Here is a 21,599-nt window from a genome sequence, read left to right as displayed (position 1 = left end):
TTTTCTCTCCGTAAAATAAGCTTTATTTTAGGTGCCTGTACCGTACATCATTTCTTACTTGCTATTAAATGCAAGAGAGAGACTTTCGAAGATTTGATGTTTGTGTTTCGCATTATTTTTGCTTGGTAGCCGTAGGTGTTGGTGTTTCTTTCTGTACACACCCTGCGAAAAAATGTTTGTTCTGCAATTTTGAAGAGAATTCACAAATGTATTCAAACTGAATTATTTGAGGTCATGCTGCAAAGGAAAAAAAAAAACATGACCCTGATTTAACCGGTTTCCTATACTCCTTTACATACCTTGTTTTTGTTTTGATTGTTTTCTTTGCTTTTTGCAGGGGGGGGGGGGGGGGGGTTGTTTAACGTTGAACTTTGAAATCTTAAAATATTAAGACAAGGTGTGTGTGGTTTTTTCTCTCAGTAAAATAAGCTTTATTTTGGGTGCCTGTACCGTACATCATTTCTTACTTGCTATTAAATGCAAGAGAGAGACTTTCGAAGATTTGATGTTTGTGTTTTGCATTATTTAAATTGCCGTTGTGTTTCAAGAGTGTGTTCTGTTCTTATTTGTTTTTTTGCACCACTGTTGTCATATGTTGCCTGCTTTTCGTGTTCCGTGTAACGCTGTCCATGGAAAACATGTAAAGCATTGTATTTCTCTCGACTATTGATCAAGTAAAACTAAGCACTTCACATCATATCAGGTATCAGTTACCTAATGTACAAATAAATGGTTCAACCCTCCTACTACACGAAAACAAGTTGCCAGCAAAATATCAAAAGCACTCGGACTAGCGTTACAGTGTCCCATACAAAACTTGGCAATATACACCATAAACCGGATACAAACAAATCAATTGCACGCTAACAACTTTGTTTATACTGTCTCATAATGGTATACAAATTAATAAACTCAAAAGCGTTTGTAACAGTTATGATAATGTGATATTCGTGCCCTGTGTACGATAGTGTTTTTATGTTTTACCAAATTAACCAAAACTGGCGTTGTCTACTGCTTTTCCTTTTATAGTTTTACACTCCTCTGTAGTGAAGGTCACTGCTCACACAAGGGCGGGGATGTAGCTCAGTCCTGTTGGCCGCTGTCAGCGCGAGTTCGTCCCCACGTTCGGCGAGAGATTTATTATTGCTCACAGTCAACTTTGTGTGCAGACTCTCCCTCGGTGTCCGAACACCCCCGTGTGTACACGCAAGCACAAGACCAAGTGCGCACGAAAAAGATCCTGTAATCCATGTCAGAGTTCGGTGGGTTATAGAAACACGAAAATACCCAGCATGCTTCCTCCGAAAGCGGCGTATGGCTGCCTAAATGGCGGGGTAAAAACGGTCATACACGTAAAAGCTGTGGGAGTTTCAGCCCATGAACGAACAAACGGCTCACACAATTTCAGCTTTCTTGTTTAGTTTATAAATTTCAGCCTCAATTCCTCGTCTCTGTAACCAGTATTAAATAGTGACTGTTTTGCTAACTGTTCAGCTGTCACCTGCCAAGTAGAACCGATGTATTCTTTATGATGTGATAAAATTAAAGTATTCATTCCACTTTGTGATGGATGAACTCGCAACTGCCAAGTATTACCAGTCTTATGATGGGATAAAAATTAAGTATTCATTCCATTTTGTGATAGGTTAACTCTCAACTGCCAAGTAATACCAGTCTAATGATGTGATAAAAATATTCATTCCATTGTGTGATGGGTTAACTCTCACCTGCCAAGTATTACCAGTGTGTCTTGTGATGTGATAAACATAAAGTATGCATTCCATTTTGTGATGATTTTCCTTATTTAAAGTGGATTTTCTGCATGACACTTGTTTGATTAAAATTAATTGTATTTGTGGCAGACAACTTGAGTTATGTTTTGTGTTTTTGTAAAAACAACTTGTTTTTTTTAATATGACTGGAAATGAGACTAGCAGCCATGAATCCATAACTACATTTTGCTGTCCATCATAGACATCTCACTCGCACATGTTCATTGCCTCACCATACAGGAATCAAAATCCATACAAACAATTTGTATTATCCAATATTCAAACTTGTCATACACATTTATTCATACACAAGAATTATGTGTCATACACATTCAAGCAATCAAGATCCAATAAATGTATATAATTGATGTTCTTAAAAAGACTACACACACACCTAAATATATAGGTGATCTTTGAAATGGGACATTTACATGCAAAATTCAGAATGCAAACAGAGCTTTGGCTTGCAAATTTAATAGTCATTAACCAGCACATAATATGAATAATTTTTGAAATTGTTGTGATACTGATTCAATTTTTCACATAAAATCAGAATTTCATTTATTTTAGTTTCCTGATACAAATGATTCGTCTAGCTTACCTTGAATAAACATACCAATACGTCAAAAAGTAGGACATCTGAGCTCAAAGATTAATAGTTTGGTTTGAAAAATCTCTAAATACACATAATTACAAAAACAAAACAAAATTCCGTGATAGAACATGTACTGATCTTGCAACTAAAGTAAAAAGGGGACTCGGGTGTGCTGTTAAAATTGTTGGCACATTTTAGTATCTAAAACTCACCTTTGATTTTAGGGGGTGCCTATTCTTTCTTTATTTGGTGTTTAACATTGTTTTCAACCACGAAGGTTATATCGCGACGGGGGAAGGGGGGAGATGGGATAGAGCCACTTGTCAATTGTTTCTTGTTCACAAAAGCACTTAATCAAAAATTTGCTCCAGGGGCTTGCAACGTAGTACAATATATTACCTTACTGGGAGAATGCAAGTTTCCAGTACAAAGGACATAACATTTCTTACATACTGCTTGAGTAAAATCTTTACAAAAATTGACTATATTCTGTACAAGAAACACTTAACAAGGGTAAAAGGAGAAACAGAATCAGTTAGTCGCCTCTTACGACATGCTGGGGAGCATCGGGTAAATTCTTCCCCCAAACCCGCGGGGGGTACCTATGCGACTGACCACAATGTTTACTTTCATCAGGCACAAAGTTCTTCAGCAGAAGAATGATTAATATTCTAGCAACAAACATGCAATAAATTCATACATGATTATTGATGTTCAAAAAATGCTCTACACTACTTCACCAAACTAAATGGAGAACTGAAAATGTTTAAAACACTTTCTTTCTTTATTTGGTGTTTTCAACCACGAAGGTTATATCGCCACGTGGAAGGGGGGGGGGGGGGGGGGGGGAGATGGGATAGAGCCACTTGTTAATTGTTTCTTGTTCACAAAAGCACTAATCAAAAAATTGCTCCAGGGGAAAACACTAACCATAAACAATAAACACCACTATGAGGTTTGATAGGTAACTTAAAGGGACCTTGACCTTCAATGAACGTTGCAAAAAGCTTATGTTCTGATGAATATGGGTGAATGAGGCACCATTGAATATAAAAAGAAAAATAACTGATTTGACTCTAGTTAAACTATGGCGCTCATGGCATCATACCAAAGTTTGAACGAGTATCCCTTTCACTGTTCTGTACAGCTGTGAAAACACAGTGAGACATAATAATAATGAACATAAATTAATCACCCCTTCTCGCCAGAGCTCACGGCAATACACAATAGCAAAACAAATCAGAGCATTCACACACCGACACACACAAAGTCGTTAAAGGTTTATTGGCTGCGGCAATAATAGCCGCAAGAATAATCCTTTAGTTCGTTCAAAGTACCCAAGCATGTCCTGTATACAAAAGTAAGGCGATTGAGATTTTATTTTGGTTTTTTTACACAAGCCAGAGAACACCAGTGCTTGTGAGAGCAAAACGTTTGCCCGTAGGGAAGTGAACCTTCCTTATCTTTCGCACCAGAGAGCTGTTCAAAAGGGGTATTGTGCAAGTTGGCTATTAAACCATTGTAATTCGGAAAATGTCTTTAACCTTCGCCGGCACTCGTGGGTCCGTGCGGACCCAGAAGGGTGTTTGATTGCAAATATCTTTTAAACGAGTTGGAATTTTTTAATGAGCTTTTAGAAATGCCTCAGACACCTAACAAGCTATCATCTCCTAAAAGCTCATTAAATTTCAGTGATAATTAATTAATTAATTAATGGTCAAATTTAGACTACACACGGAAGCATTTGTGGGGACGTGCGGACCCATACTTCTCAAAGAAGGAAAAGCGTGTATACCCTTCCGAGGCACTCGTGGGTCCGTGCGGACCCAGAAGGGTGTTTGATTGCAAATGAGACAGTGACAAAAGGTCAGGTGTCATGTCTACTGTCCCGAATGACACACGATTGCTGACATTTCACCATTGCCAAAAGAATAAACAAATAAGAAATAGGTAGAAAATGAATGTGAAAACTGACTTTGATTGTTGATCAGTATTTTCTATACCACTAACAAATAATCTACTTACACATAGCTGTTTGGCAAATGTATGTTGCATGGGACACACTGACATGAAAGTGGAAGATGTTTTTCCCTCTAGAGAAACTACATATCAAGTTACACTTTTTGTGCTCTTCCATTCCAGTTGGCAATCAATTGTTAACGCATGTTATTAGAAAAAATAGAACGAAAACAGATTAGATAGAATGAAAAATGTACTGGTGATGTCATTTGGGACATACTGACATGAAAACGTCACCTTTTGTCATTGTCTCAAATATCTCTTAAACGAGTTGGAATTTTTTAATGAGCTTTTAGAAATGCCTCAGACACCTACAAAGCTTTCATCTCCTAAAAGCTCATTAAATTTCAGTGATAATTAATTAATTAATTAATTAATTAATGGTCAAATTTAGACTACACACGGAAGCATTTGTGGGGACGTGCGGACCCATACTTCTCAAAGAAGGAAAAGCGTGTATACCCTTCCGAGGCACTCGTGGGTCCATGCGGACCCATACTTCTCAAAGAAGGACAATTGTGCAAACCCTTCCGTGGCACTCGTGGGGCCATGCAGACCCATAATATTTTACCAAATACCGTGTGCAGTCTAAATTTGACCATTAATTAATTAATTAATTATCACTGAAATTTAATGAGCTTTTAGGAGATGATAGCTTTTTAGGTGTCTGAGGCATTTCTAAAAGCTCATTAAAAAATTCCAACTCGTTTAAGAGATATTTGCATCAAACACCCTTCTGTGTCCGCACGGACCCACGAGTGCCACGGAAGGATATGCATATTTTTCTTTCTTTGAGAAGCATGGGTCTGCACGGCCCCACGTAAGGATATGCACATTTTTCCTTCTTTGAGAAGCATGGGTCTGCACGGCCCCACGAATGCGTCCGTGTGTAGTCGATAACGAGTGCCGGCGAAGGTTAATGGCTGAATAACAATGAGTTCCTTTATACGTTGGATTGGGCAAGCCATATATATATATATATATAAATATATCTAGCATCAATAAACCTAAAAATACACTAAGGTCTTTTTCAAAAACAATAGTCTGTTTTAAAAACTTTCAGCAATTTTCAACCTTATAAATCTATACTATAGATACATCAAAAGAAATTTGGTCAGACATGGGATTCAGAAAAAGTGATAATTAAGGGAAAAAAAAGTGGGGGTCTGGGGGCCGCAGAAGGCCCCCAGTAGGGTCCAGGGGCAACGCCCCTGGTCGGGGTCTGGGGGCTTCACCCCCAGAAGCTGAAGGTTTTTAGTATTTTAGACACACAAAAATGGCCCTGAAATGCATATTTCAGCTTAATCATAGCCCCCTCCCCTCCCTTTCTCTTCCTTCCCATGTTTCTCAAATTAATTTTACGCTAAGACTCAAAATAAGGAGGAGAAAGAGAGAGAGAGAGAGAGAGAGAGAGAGAGAGAGAGATGGGGGGGGGGTGGGGGGGTGGTGGCGTGTGACGGTGTGGTTTCAATGTTCTTACCTTGTCGGTGCCAAACGACTCCAGTGACTGATTACACGACTGGGTTTTCAGGATAGTCAGGTGCTTGTTGCTTTTCAAGTGGCTTTTGAGGGCAGTCTTTCCATTGGAACCGTAGTTGATAACATTAACATCGTTGCACAAAGTGCACTAAGCTTTTCCCGGCAAGTTGATTTTAGCAAAAGCATCGCCAACTTTCAGTTTCACGTCTTGTGTCTTCTGGCCTTTCTCGTATTTCCAGCTCAATGATACAACTTCATCGAGCCAGTCGAATCTCCAGAGATTTTTCTTGTACTTCTGCTGGTCAATTTCCCGGGATAGAACGGTTTCGTCTCGCTTTAGCTTCCTCATCATTTTGGCAAGTGGCTCGAAGCGATGTAAAAATGGCGCCGAATCATTCTCATACGGTATGCTTTAGCTTATACTGAATCCCCGATAGCTACGTTGAAACGGTGACTGTAGGAGACAAAGACACAGAGCGCGTTCCCATACGGATCGACCAGCAACAGTCTGACCGTTTTAGGAACCAACCGTTCAAGAATAGTATGGAATGGAGCGTCGCGATCAGCGGACCGGCCGAAAAACTTGGGTCTTTACCTACATATATCCCAACATTTTCTCAGCGGATTTGCACGAATCTCAAGAATGATCCCTGGAGCCTAAAAATTTACGGAATTCCGTAATTTTACGGAAGAATCCCATGTCTGTTTGGTGCAATTAAACAGGTAACCTAATGGCAAATCATTGTGTAAAACTTTCTTTACAACTTTCTTTCACAAAGTGTACATATTTTTTTTTTTTTTTTAGCAATATTGTTTTCGTGGTGCAGTACCTGTGTTTAAAAATAATAAAATACACAGCGGACATAATTTCGCTTTATTTGAATGACTTTCCACTTTACAAAGATTGGTTTAGAATTAGAGCGCAGATTTAAACCAATTTGAAAAAAACAGTTGCTTATACCTTCTACCATGCTTGGTACTTTGAACAAACTTTATGATTGTTTTTGAGGCTTTCATTGTTGCAGCCCAATGCTGCTCAGTGCAAATTAACTTTTTTGAAGGCGAAGTGTCTGCACCCAGACACATCCTTACTCTGAGGTCTCAAAGCAAACCCGCAAATTGAGGCACACCTCCCAACGCCATGCAAGATATTGCAGATTTATTGCACGATTACGTGGCTGGAGCGGATAGGGCAAGTAGCCTAATAAGTTTACAATTTAAAACGAATGCTTCTTTCATTGACAAAAGCAGTAATCATGTGTCAAAACACTGGATCGGCTTTGGAATGCGCTTGTAAATAAAAGTAGACAATGAATTTTTCTTGTGATTCCACTGACCAATCTGCTTGTAGTCTGGACAATCAAGCGTACAAAATATGGCAAAATCGTATGGGTTCACAGGTCTGCTATACACTTCAGGTTTGGGGTGTCCACAAGCTAACTTTTTTTTTACTCGAGCATGTTGGCAACGAACTGGAGAACAACATCTGACCATGTTGATTGGTGGGTGGCCCACTCCGAGGGTCAATGCGCTCCGTTAGTTGCACGAGCTGTTCCTCAGAGAGGGGGCAAGCCGTGGCAGGCACATCCTAACGACTGTCTGGCAAAGGATGGTCCTCGATTATCGATTGAAGGCTTCTCCCTTTCCAGAAGTCCTGTACTGCTGTGGATGTGCTGGCTCGTCTCTCCAGCATCCCCCTGAAGAAGAGCTGCAGGGGAGTTCTGTTGCGCTCTGTCCTCAGGGGTTGGTGGTTCTTCTGTTCCACAATCCACTGTAGGGACCGGTTCAGCCTGGGCAGAAAAACATAGTGGAGGGCCCACAAGTGAATGGGATTGTCCATGTTCAGTATCCCCAGACCACCTTCTGCCTGTGGTGTTCTCATTGCAGTAAACAGGTCATGGTAAGGGTTCACCACATCTTTCCAGACGTCGAGCCAGAGACGCTCGATCCTTTGGTTATGGTCACTGCGGCCTTGCATCGCACTGCCTCTCCCTTCTCCCCTGTGTTCATTCATGAGGGCGACGACATCCAGATTCTCGCCACCATGGTCCATGCGGAGTCCAAAGCGTTGGGTTCCACCCAAAAACAGATCCCGAACGGTCTCTGACCTGTTGTTTCGGTGGCATGGAGGAAGGTAGTGGCCCGGCTAAAGCCATCGATTGCCCCATGAATCACCATTTTCCACCTGCAATATAACAAACAGAGATCCGTTTCCATATGTGATTTCACCACACAAATTCTGATTAAAGAGTTATTGGGAAATAAGTACAGGTAACATGCTCAGTAAATATTAAAAAGTAATGGTCAAAGTGCTTTTTCATGACCGAGAATCAAGACCATTATTTTTAATATATATCATTGAGAAAAGGTGTGTAACCCATTTAATCCACCTTTCTTCAATTTTGCAAAGAAATAAATCAAGAAAAGCAATTGCTTTATATGACTTTTCTTCGTCATGTCCATAAGCCTTAAGGGTCTTGTAGGTCTTAAAAGGAGGATTCCACTAACTGCTGGGACTCTAAAATTTGATAAAAATAAGCAAAATTTTGGTAATGTCAGCTGGTTAATAACACATACAATTCAGTGAAATTTAATAAAAATAACTGAGAAAACCGCAATGTAAAGCTTTTACAAACTTGACCCCACTGTGACCCCAAAATGTGACAGGGATCAACCAAACTAGGGTCACGTAGGTAGATGATCAAATCCTTCAAGTGTTCAAAGTTTCAAAGCTCAAGCTTCAAAAACACCTGAGATAACATCAATGTTAAGATATTTTGATTCGAACATGACCCCCTGTGACCCCAAAACTTGACGAAGGTCAATCTTCTTCTTCTTCAGCGTTCGACGATGGCTGTGTCTAGATTCTTTGGCCCGTGATGTTGACGAAGTGGGCTGTGACGAAGGTCAATCAACCTTATGTCGTCTTCTTCTTCTTATGCACTCGTGGTTTGCACGAGTGGAATTTTACGTGTATGACCGTTTTTACCCCACCATTTAGGCAGCCATACGCCGCTTTCGGAGGAAGCATGCTGGGTATTTTCTTGTTTCTATAACCCACCGAACTCTGACATGGATTACAGGATCTTTTTCGTGCGCACTTGGTCTTGTGCTTGTGTGTACACACGGGGGTGTTCGGACACCGAGGAGAGTCTGCACACAAAGTTGACTCCGAGAAATAAATCTCCCGCCGAACGTGGGGACGAACTCACGCTGACAGCAGGCAACTGGATACAAATCTAGCGCGCTACCGACTGAGCTACATCCCCGCCCACAATCTTATGTCAAGTTGGTAGATTATCAAAACCTAGAAGTGTGCGTACTATTAAAGCTCTAGCTAAAAACACATCTGAGATAACATCAACGTTAAGTTTTTATTAAACGAACATGACCCCGCTGTGACCCCAAAATTTGATGAGGGTCAACGAAACTGGGGTCACTTCGTGAAATCATCAAACCCTAAAAGTGTGCAAAGTTTCAGAGGTCTAGCTGTATAAACTTCTGAGATAACAGCTCAACGTTACATTTTTTGTCCTTGGACAGACAGACAGCCTGCCCACAGCACACATAATTATTTTGATCAAGTATTATTCACTCAGCCAGTCTACCTGCACAAGCATGTGATTAATCCATGGTTGAAGAGTTCTGTGAAAATTGCGCAATTCTGCAAACTCTTTATAGCAGTTAATTTAATTTCGAATAAAATAAAGTACATAGTTGTTCTGCTAAGACGATAAGGCAAATATTTTTGCGTTCTTTTCATGTTTAAGTATCTCGGGAAAAAAAGTTCTATTTATGAAGTGAAATATAATTGACCTACAGATTACTGTCTTTTTGAGTCACTTGAGAAAAAGTGACTCTATGTAATCGGTCAGTGTTAGTCTGTCCGGCCGGCCGTCCGTAGACACCACCTTAACGTTGGACTTTTCTCGGAAACTATCAAAGCGATCGGGCTCATATTTTGTTTAGTCGTGACCTCCAATGACCTCTACACTTTAACGATGGTTTCGTTGACCGTTGACCTTTTTCAAGGTCACAGGTCAGCGTCAAAGGAAAAATTAGACATTTTATATCTTTGACAAAGTTCATCGGATGTGATTGAAACTTTGTAGGATTATTCTTTACATCAAAGTATTTACATCTGTAGCCTTTTACGAACGTTATCAGAAAAACAAGGGAGATAACTAGCCTTTTCTGTTCGGCAACACACAACTTAACGTTGGGCTTTTCTCGGAAACTATAAAAGTGACCGGGCTCAAATTTTATGTGAACGTGACTCATTGTGTTGTGAATAGCAATTTCTTCCTGTCCATCTGATGCCTCATATAATATTCAGAACTGCGAAAGTGACTCGATCGAGCGTTTGCTCTTCTTGTTATTTGTACAAATGCAAAATGGGAACAACTCTATTTTCTACACAAAATATGAGAGTTACTTGCCTTGAGACCTTGTGTCTGGTACAACGTAGATTTTGATTTAGAAAACAACCAAACTTATGGATCTTATATTGGATTCTGTGTGTTGAAACCTGAAATGAATAGTGTAAATGCAGTATGTATGAGCTCTTTCCTCTTTCGAATATTTGAGCATTCAGAACTTTTCAGTCACCAAGCAGTGACCACACAGTGTGGTTTCTCAACCTATGAGCTATCGAGGATTCAGACTGGTTGCTGGGTGGTTATTTGTTAGGACTAGGTAGCTTGGTATTCACCGAAAAGTATTCCCCCCTCTGCTTATTTCTCTGTTAACTTGAAGGGGTGTTTATTGTTTAAAAAAACACCAAGCAACCAAATTTAAACAAGAGGCGAAGCCTTCAAGGCTCACGTAAGAAATCGACAAACAGTAACACAAACTCAATCACTCCATCACACATACACACACACACACACACACACACACACACACACACACACACACACACACAAAGTAAGCATAGGTGAAACTGTGCAAGAAAGCGAGACCCTGGATCTGCCAAGTAGTCTCGGCCCGCTCACAATAACAAAGACCGAGACTTTTAGTAATTCCTTTGCGTGACGTCTAACCCTCTTACGTCATAATGTGACGTCTTCAAATAGTTTCTATCACACACGTCAAACACTTTTGACCGAGACTGACGTAATCCATAGACTCGGAAATGTTAAAGTTTCTATCACACACACACACACACACACACACACACACACACACACACGCACGCACAGACAGACAAAGTTTATCATCGCATAGGCTACACTTACGTGAGCCAATAACCACCCAGTAGAAATGGTAAGGTATAACCAGAATATGTTTTGTATTCCGTGGGGAAATCATCAATGGACCAGTCTTTCATTACATATCCAGAAAATGACAAAATAAAAAGAAAAGAAAAGCAAATACTTGCACACGACTCACCTTCGTTACCCACCTACCCCTTAGAAGACGCCCTTCCTTTTACGATCCCAAACAAGACATTTTCAAGACCCTGTTTCATAGCTGCCAACCCCTGTGAAGCCCAAAGAGTAGCATTTTGGAACTTTCACCCAATGTCAGAGTTGCAATTGGTGTTTATAAGCGTAGCACTCGCATAATCTTAAATTTGAATCGCAAGCCCGCATTTAAAATGCCATCAAAAACGTTTGTAAGATTCTGAGAGCTCTACGACATTACAACCGTCTAAACATAGTTCAATGTCACACGCTTTCCTTCTTTGCCACTACTAAAGCAAACGTATGCAAGATTGTATGTTACACGCTTTAGGAGCATGGCAAGAACGGATTCAAACTCAAAATCGTCACTCCAAAAAAACATAAAATGCACACACGACTTTTATTTCTCCTGCTGTTATCGTTTCTTCTCTTTACAGATTCTTCAACGCTCAGAATACTGAAAACGGCACCCTAGACGACAGTACTGTTTCCATACGCGAATTTAACTTCCCTTGGAAAGTGGTTCGCTCAGGAGGCCTGTTTGTCTGACACTATAAGGACAGAGTTCTGAACATAGATGACAAAGATTCCGGAATGAACAAACATTTTGCGGATGCAGACACAGAAAGACGTCATGAAGAATGCGATGCTTCAAAAGATACAGACTGTGACGATGACTGTGACGTCATTCCCATATAACGAGACGTCATTCACAGTTGTTCGGTCACTTCCGTCAAAAAGTAGATTTAGACAATCAACGTAATCTCGTGTGGAAGAAAACGTCTGTCACACAACCAAGTCGGAATAGCAGGTATTATTACCTATACACGCAAAGTCTGTCGAATTCTTCGGCAAAAATCGTTGAAAATGATTTGCCCGCATCGGCGTGGAACTTGCACCATAATCTTCACCACCCTTACGTTTCCCCGTTTTTATCCTGTCTCCCTCCAGTTTCCACTTCTAACACCGTCACTGTGCACAGCTTACAACTTAACAAGTGCATTGCATATTCTAATCAAATTCACAATTGGCGCATAGAGTCACCGGAAATGCGAATGCTTGCAATAAAATTCACGATTTGCTAAGCAAATATCGAGTCATAACGGAGTGGTTCCCAGCCATCGGTACTCGACTAGTTATGCAATGTTCATTGTTGATTGTCAAGCAATAAGTGAACATTTTGCACGCTTGTCATTTTTTTTTTTTTTTTAGCGTAGCAGCTCAGGGCTTAGAGTAGCAGCGTAGCAATTCCTGCAAAATCGGAGCATGCTGCGCCAAAATCGTAGCAATTGGCAGGTATGCTGTTCTCTAAGATATTCTGCTCATAACCTCTGTAAGTTTACCCCCATTATAAGACCTTATTATCTCAGGGTTATGTAGGTCTTAAAAGAAAGATTCCAGCGTCATAAAATAATGTTTAAGAGAATTCCTTATGCCACCTGTATCAATCCACTCAAATTCCATGTTCAAACTGGCACAACCCCCAACATCCTCCCCACCACCGGACACACTCAACATTCACCAAATTTTGAAAAAGGATTTTTTTGTGCCCAGTGTATGTATTTGTAGCTGTACTCACGATATCAACTTGTGGTATCCGTCTAGATGCCAGAGAGCGTTTGGTCCTGATACTTGGTACAGACGACGTCTCGTGGGCCTCAACGCCAAAGCTCTGACAGCTACTCCACCAGGATCAACCCGCTGGATGGCTCCCCGTACTCTGTGCCTTTGTGGAGCGTGTAAGAATACAACTTATTACACTAACGTGACATACCACTCATGTCATAACAATACCATTCACTCTACATTGCATGTGTAAAGAGGTCTTGTCTGACAAGGACCTGATTTTTCACTGCCTCCAATACCGAAACAAGCGTCCTTCTTTGAACACTCGGAAGAATTTTAAGAACGTAAACACCACACCAGTGACATTTCCTTGCTTTGACATAAAAGATTACACGAGGCATTCGGAGAGATCCAGGTTCAATTTTTAAGCTTCTTCAATCTGGGCGCTTCGACAAAGGGACATTTACAGCAATGAACATGCAACAGTATGTACAGGGTCCCCACTGGTTTTTAGAAACAAAATTCCATGACTTTTCCATGAGCCTCAATAACATTTTCCATGACTAGATCCACAGGTCGCCATTTCCGAACACGCAAACTTTTTACATCTTGTCACTGCCAGTTTTGACACTGGCTTGCTTTGCACTGAATTTGAGTCAGTTTCTACGCAGTGTCTCTTTGACAAGCAAGTCAAGCATTTGCTACGCAGTCAGATTATCGGTAATGTTTGCTGGTCCTGTCATTTCACTAAACTGGACCAGCCACTGTTTGTATCCATCTGCACTTTCGTAAATTCCGTTTCATAACCGTCACTAACACTGTGACTTGACGAACTGTCATTTTTTTCACCGCGATACACAGTTCATTGCGAAGATCTTCCTTGGTAATTCGTTCCAATTCCGCATACTTTTTGTTGTCAAGAAACAACTCGAAAGAAAGCTGGCGTGCTAAAGGTTAATTTTTTTTCTTTCTTATTTATGTTAAATTCCATGACTTGAATTGAAATTCCATGACTTGAATTGAAATTCCATGACTTTCCAGGCCTGGAAAATTAAAAATCAAATTCCATGACTTTCCATGACCTGTACGAACCCTGTATGTAGGATAAACAGAATACTACATGGCTTCCTGTTTGATACCAGTTTTACACTAGTGTTTTGAAATATTGTTCGCAGTTTAATATTTAAAAGCACAACTTGTGTAAAACTGGTATTTCATAGGAAACCATATAGTATTCTCTATGTGGACAACAATGTCACAGGCTTACCCACTAAAGTTCTTTAGGAGCTTCTGACATATTTGCCTTAAAAACAACATGCAAAATAACTTGTGGAATCCAAAAGCACCATGCCGCATTAGTGGCCCAATTAGAGCTGCAGACTATTACGCTTTCGATGTAGCATGCTACTTGTAAAACAGAAAATGCTACTTCGTTATACAGACACTCTACAATGTTCATTTGTTCCTGCTGCTGTTTTCTTGTCTGAACACAGTTATTGCAACATTTGTGTCTTGACATATAAACATGTAGGTGCAGTGGATTATAAGATGATGCAATACTTAAAGATAAACACCATTTGCTACACTATAAATTCAAGATTGCTACACATGAAGCTTCATAGGGGCTGACAGCTCTGCATCATACACCTGCACATAAATCTTACTGACTGAGTTGATGAGTATTTACACATTGCACACCTCCCACATTGAAGTAAACAATTGAATATCTTCAGTTAATCGAAGTACACTTAAAGATGAAGTTCTCTCCATAGGAATACTGTGCATCACCCTTGCATGTAAGTGAACTCAAAGTACTATGTGAACAGAACAGAACCAATTCTGGTCTGTTTGCAACCGCATGAACGCAGGAAAGAGATCATTGTCAGATTGAATTACAATTAACATTGACACGCTTCCATTTGAAACTTTTCAGTTGTCATTGTGGATTGACGCCCCGGGCCCCAGATCCTGCGTTTAACTTTATCCTCGACGAACAAAACAACAGGCACCAATTGGGTGGCCGCCTCACCTGTGATTGTGTTGACCAGGTTGGCAACCGAGCCAGACAGGGTAGAATTGCTGGTACCGGTTGTCATCGATCCCGATGTTGAGGCGATGGCCTCACGATCACCCGAAACAGCTTCTTGCAGACGTTGGTTGTCTTTCTGGAGCGAGACAATGGCCACTTGCCGCTCCCCCAGCCTGCGTAGTTCTGCCAATACCGCGGCCAAAGCAGTGGCGCTTTCTTCCCCTCCTGCTGTGGCTGACTCAAACCCACCGGGTTGTCGCTGCGAGGCTGTCTGGTTGCTGGCCCTCGGCCGACCTGCAGCGGCTCGGGTCACTTCGGCTACCCGCCTTGACGCTGCCCTCCTGGGAGGCATATTCCTGTGCATAAAAAACAGGATATGTGAACACAGCCTTATTTGTCAGATTACTGAGAATTACACATAAGCCTTGAACTTGTCTGCTGCTCCTTGCAGGAGTTAACAACTCCTTCACTGTTCAGCCTGTAAAAGGTGTTTAATATCCCATACTTCTGAAGTTGTCACCAGATTTTGGGAGTCTGAAATACAAACCAAAGAAATTGATTAAAATCTGGCCCAAAGTACTTCAAACCAATTGTGTTTTCTGTGTCAAACTCAAATCCTGGCACCCAGTACCCCCACCAAACGAGTTTGGAATCTCTGAGGCTCAATACATTTATGACAAACAGAACACCAACAGGAAATTACATCATGGTTCTCTGAACTGTCACACACCAACATAATACCTGGCTAACAAATCCACATACTAACTAATGTTGGAATCTCTGAGGCCCTATAGCTTAATTTGACAAAAAGAACAACAGCGAACCATGTTTTCTGATTCTCTGAAAAATCAGCCCCACCATGAAATATTACCTAGCCCACTGTCAGTCAGTCCGCAGATCATCAAGTGGATTATCGACTTCCTGGTGGGTCGATCTCAGTACGTGGCAGTAGACGGGGTCATCTCAGACAGCCTCGAGATCAGTACAGGGAGTCCACAAGGCTGCTGTTTGTCTCCGACAATCTTCACCCTGTACACCAACGACTGTAGAGCCACCAATGGCAAACTTTCGAAGTTTGCTGATGACTCAGCTCTGGTAGGCCTGATACAGAATGATGATGACACAGTGTACAAACAGGAGGTGGACAAACTAGTAGAGTGGTGTGACCAGAACAGCCTAGACCTCAATGTGGGCAAAACAAAAGAGATGATCACAGACTTTAGGAGAGGGGAAAAGGAAACAGAGCCACTAGTGATAGGGGGGAAAGAGGTAGAACAAGTACAAGAGTACAAATACTTGGGCTGCATCATCAGTTCAGATCTCTCGTGGTCAAAACACATAGCCAAGGTAGTTAGCAAGTGCAATTCAAGATTGTACTTTCTGAGGAAACTCAAGCAGTTCAAGGTCTGCCCTGAAATACTGGCAATGTTCTACAGAGCCAGCATTGAAAGTGTTTTGACCTTCAACCTCATGGTATGGTACTATGGGGCTACTGTAGAGGACAAGAGCCATCTGGCAAGAGTGATCAGACAGGCAGAAAAGGTGGTTGGGGTTCAGTTCCCAAGCTTGGATGAACTGGTGCATAAGAGAACAGCCACAAAAGCACGAAAGGTCGTTGAAGATGAATCGCACCCCCTGCATGATCAGTTTGCACTCATGCCATCTAGGCGTAGATACAGAGCTGCAAAGTGTAGAACCTCTCGCATGCGGAAGTCGTTTATTCATCTCAGTTCTCAATGATACCACTTAGTGCATGCATGTGAAACTGAAAAATGTACAATGGAGTTTTCCTCAGAGCTAGCTAGGAATGCATTGTACACTAATGTTGTCATGTTATTGTTGTGTTTTTTATCTTAATCTTAATGTTTTAAAATTATCTCCACAACTTATAAAGTATACTTTTACACTAGAATTATGTTTAAACAAATCAAGTATGTATGTTTAATATTATTCTTATGAAGTTTTTTTACAACTATTTAGAATAGAACAGTCTGTTTTGAATGTCAATCACTGGGAGCAGTCAGAAGAGTAAGAATTCTGTTTTGTTCTCACTATCATTTGCTTATGAAGATCATGATGTTGTTCCTTTGCTTAGTCAGTCCTAGAAATAATGTCCTAGACCTGTCTTACCTTGCTGTTATCAGTATTTTTGCCCTCTTTCATTACGATGCTATGGTATTTCTGTGGGTCTCCACATGTGTTTGTTTATAAGGCGGAAGTGACCTCCCCTTGTACACAATAGGCCCTCAGATGAAGCCTACGGACAGACTAGAATAGAACATGCACATAACACAGAAGGTCTGCACAGCACACTCACACACAGCAATACAGCACACCGTCTTGTACCTCCTTCTGCCCTGCCGAAGTCGGGGTATCCTTTTTAATCCACCGAACATTAATATCCACAGCCATGTGTGTCTCCTGCCTCCGAACACACACGCCACAGAGCTCGACTCGATGTGCGCAGTTTCGTATAAAAATTATTTTCCAAATTTCCCCACTGTGTTTTATAAAATAATCATATTATGAAAGCACATACATTCTTATCTTAGTTATTATGTATTCATTGTTAGCAAACATCGGCATTATTCATGTTTTACTTTAAACGCAATCATTGTTATTTATAGATCACAGGCACTTGATGTAAGTAGGTCACACACGTGCCCAGTCCTTGTTTTTGTTTCTGTTATTATTTTAGTTAGCAGGTCTAGTTGAGCACGTATTAAGTATCATGTACCCACTACTAGTCATTGTGCATTTTAGTTAATGGACTGATGATGTCATTTGTATGGAGTCGACGCACGTGCGAGGATATGTATGTGTGGGAGGGGGAGGGGGGGGGCGCGGGAGATGGAAGCTTGCTGTATGTTATGTAATGTATATATTGTGTGTGATACGTGGAAATGTGATACTATTTATTTGCATGTATGATACAGGTACAAATGTGATAATTGTAGGCTTATACTAGTGATTACTGTGTGTGATACATGAAATGTGATATGAATGCTGTTTTTATATGTTATACTCTTACTTTCTCCCAAGCGCAAGACAAATTCTTCTATGAAAATTGAAGCCAATAAAATTTGAGTTGAGTTGAGTTGAGTTGAGTTGAGTACATGTACTTTAACCAAAATAGTGTTTGTAATCTGTGAGGCACCAGCCAACACAAGTGACAACAGTACCTCCACAGGAAAAACATTTCCCGATTCTCTGCAAAGTCAAACAACACATGAAATATTACCTAGCCCACAACCAAAATAAATTTGGAATCTCCTAGGCAAAATAACAGGTGATTGACAAAACAGTACTTCCACAGGAACCAATATTTCCTGATTCACTGAAATGACAAACACCCGAGGTAATTGACATACAGTACCTCCACAGGAACAAATATTCTGATTCTCTGAATTGACAAACGCTCACATGAAAAGGCATCGTAACACCAACATGTTCATCAGAATCTCACCTGAAAATTATTTCCAAGTACTCTGGAAAAACACTGATCCATACTATCCACCAACACAGAAACATACTGTTGAAACATGTCACGATATCTTGATTTGACAGAACACTCAACAATCGTGTTGATCGAAGAACCATTCCACCTTGAACTGGTTTTTAGACAAGGGACATCATCCACAACGAGCCTGTCATAAACTCGAGTTACTTCCCATCTACCGATCTGGTTGACCCCATTTATAATGCCACCCACCCGCATCAAACAAGAAAGAAAATGTAAACAATTTGAAGATTCCCTGTTCCTATACCCGTGCTTTGTAAGCTGATCAGTCAAAACGCACAATGCAACCTGACCCGGCTACAACATTATTTAATCACACAAAAACCGACTGTGTTTATCGCCTGACGAAGGGACTTGTACAACCTGGCCTGTCCTGACGTTGCTTGATCTTCTTGATCTTGATATGTTACGCCAACAGGTCCCAAGCTTGGGAATATACGTTTGCTAGATGCACACCATCACCCAGGAAATGACGCTGCAAATTCAGGTAACGTAAACTGTTTTCCAGCGGAAAACATAAAATCATGGTCCCAAAATACAACTCTAGGGGAGTCCACAGTGCCCTGCCGAAGCAACGCATTGACCTCCATAGCTGCGGCGTTGTATGATGGATCGAAACACACACACAGACAGACAGACACACACACACACACACACACACCACGACCCTCGTCTCGATTCCCCCCTCTACGTTAAAATATTTAGTCAAAACTTGACTAAATATAAAAACGGTATTACTTAACTTTAAAATCAGAATCTGTGACTGTGAAACATTGGTCCATTTCTCAGTTGTTTTTCAACAGTTTAAAATTCCTTTTTGAAGCTTTACTATTCTAATATTCAGCACAGAAGAGTTACCTGAAGTACTGTCCCCTGTCCTTTCAGACGAGCTTGTATCATTAAGGACCCAGTAAGCTTGTTGGAAGCAGTAATTGGTTCCACCAACGCATCCAACTCTTGATCAGATATCCTGGAATACACCATGCGTTGTACTTGTAGCATTCCATTTTCCCTGAAAATTGCCAAACACTTTTGCGTTGTATCGATAAACGAAGCACAAGTAAGAAACAATAATAAAAGCAAAGAAAATAGCAACACGATATGCAAACATCTAACAAAGCCGAGCAAGCAGAATGACAGGTCTAATGAAAAACAAAGAGGTACCGATTCGGAAACAAGATCGCGATTCTTTCCTTCGCTGCACGACGCAAATCTTCTGTGACCTTTGACCAAACGTAGCTTCCACATTCGATCACCGTGCTCAGCTTAATATTTACAACAGAAAGCCGAGGGGGTGGAATACCGAGATGAACCTACAGAAATGTGCATCCTCAAACCTGACATATTCATCCCAACATTTAATGAACTCCAAAACACAGAAAGTTGCTTTCACAGTCACACGCCATCTTTGATTGCCACTGCCAGTGGTTATCAAACCGGGACCCGGTACCCGTGTTTCAAAGATCACGCATTGTTTCTTCCATTAAGTCACAAATGAACAAGCAAACAAAACGTTGCTTACCTTCTTAAAACTTCTTCTGGCTCATTACCAGACTGCAACAAATTGACGCAATGGCGGGTCTGATCCAGTGGCGTCGCTATTTTGAAAGTGCATGGCGCAAACCGGAAGTAGTATCTCCACGAGATTGTCGCTTTGCATGTCGTACATTTTCCGATTCAAGTTCTAATTTGTTTCAGCTGCATTTATTAAATGCAGCTGCATTTAAAAATAAATACAGCTGTATTTAAAAATAATTACACCTGTATCTAAAAATAATTACAGGTGTATTTATTTTTAAATACAGCTGTATTTACTATTAAATACAGGTGTAATTATTTTTAAATACAGCTGTATTTATTTTTAAATGCAGCTGTATTTAAAAATAATTACACCTGTATTTAATAATAAATACAGCTGTATATATTTTTAAATACAGGTGTAATTATTTTTAAATACAGCTGTATTTATGATTAAATACAGCTGTATTTAACATTAAATACAGCTGTATTTATTTTAAATTACAGCTGTAATAGTTATGAGCCAAACGGCTTTCCATATCCGTCATACATATGCGCGCGCGAACTCGCACACCCATACCAAAGCACACACACACACACACACACACACACACACACACACACATACACACACGCGCGCGCGCGCGCACACACACAAACACACCACACGCGCGTACAGACGCAAAACACAACAACACACACAAGGCTACCCACACGCGCGTAACAATGAGAGGGAGAATGTTTTAAAGTGCACGATCTTATACATATTTTTAATCTTGATATGTCTTTGTGTCATACATTTCCTGTAATTGTGACGCAGGCGTGAACTGTGCCTGTGCGTGTACGTCTGTTTTTGTTTTTGCTTTCGTTATTGTTCTGTTTTTAACAGCCAATAAAGTGTTTGTTTCTTTCTTTCTTTTTGGTATTTTATTACCCATTAATCCAAGGATCAAATGAATAAAGAAACAAAACACCGTCTCGTCTTGCCTTGTCGTTGAATTTAGTTTCCCCAAGTCTCTGACTTGACGTATGCAACTTGCAACGCCTCAGTCACAGGCAACACATTCTATCTCTGATACAAACTAACTTGCTTCGTCTGTACATGTTGCATGCTTGTTGCTCTGTTTTTGATTATTATTTCTTCCGGCTTTGGGAACGAATTCGCTGTTAATTAACTTGTTCATGAGGAAGAGTTGATCGGTCTTATCCGGTTTTCCACTGACTGACTGGTCTGAGCCGCGCGATACACTAATGGCATTGTTATCCAGCGACATTATGCGTGATGTCGATAATTGTTAAATGTTATTTAAAGACGCTCTGCACACAAGTCGTGACAAAACTCTTTTGAAGGAATTCAGGAACGGTGTATTTCGGAATTGTTCCCCAAGTCATTCTGACATCAGCCTGAAGGTTAGTTTCTATGTTTTTATTCAATGCATAGTCTTTGATTCAGCTAGCCATCGAGTATTTGGCCAGGCTTTTACACGGAATTGCTTGCCATCACTCGTCTTGAACACATACCTCCTTCTGCGTTCCTGGGCTGAAACTCCCACGTACACTCGTGTTTTTGCACGAGTGGAATCTTACGTGTATGGTCGTTTTTACCCCGCCATTAAGGCAGCCATACGCCGCTTTCGGAGGAAGCATGCTGGGTATTTTCGTGTTTCTATAACCCACCGAACGCTGACATGGATTA

At 40.7% G+C, this 21,599-nt stretch overlaps 1 protein-coding gene and 1 long non-coding RNA gene across 2 annotated transcripts in view; both read right to left on the bottom strand.

The window, feature by feature from the left end:
- Nucleotides 1-21,599, bottom strand: part of LOC138973272 (uncharacterized) — a 253,426-nt gene that overhangs the window by 161,313 nt on the left and 70,514 nt on the right. The gene's annotated exons all lie outside the window — the stretch shown is intronic.
- On the bottom strand, nucleotides 2,051-16,572 carry LOC138973260 (uncharacterized). The gene is made up of 4 exons (XM_070345982.1): nucleotides 15,737-16,572; nucleotides 14,866-15,221; nucleotides 12,850-12,996; nucleotides 2,051-8,050 (listed from the first exon to the last, which is right to left on the bottom strand). Exons 2-3 carry the CDS (start codon nucleotides 15,215-15,217, stop codon nucleotides 12,950-12,952), a joined length of 399 nt encoding a protein of 132 aa, XP_070202083.1. The 5' UTR covers nucleotides 15,218-15,221; nucleotides 15,737-16,572; the 3' UTR covers nucleotides 2,051-8,050; nucleotides 12,850-12,949.

Source organism: Littorina saxatilis, linkage group LG8, assembly GCF_037325665.1.
Source record: "Littorina saxatilis isolate snail1 linkage group LG8, US_GU_Lsax_2.0, whole genome shotgun sequence".
Classification (NCBI taxonomy): Eukaryota; Metazoa; Mollusca; class Gastropoda; order Littorinimorpha; family Littorinidae; genus Littorina; species Littorina saxatilis.
The sequence above is the reverse complement of the archived record's forward strand: the minus strand, read 5'-3'. Positions and strand labels throughout refer to the sequence as shown.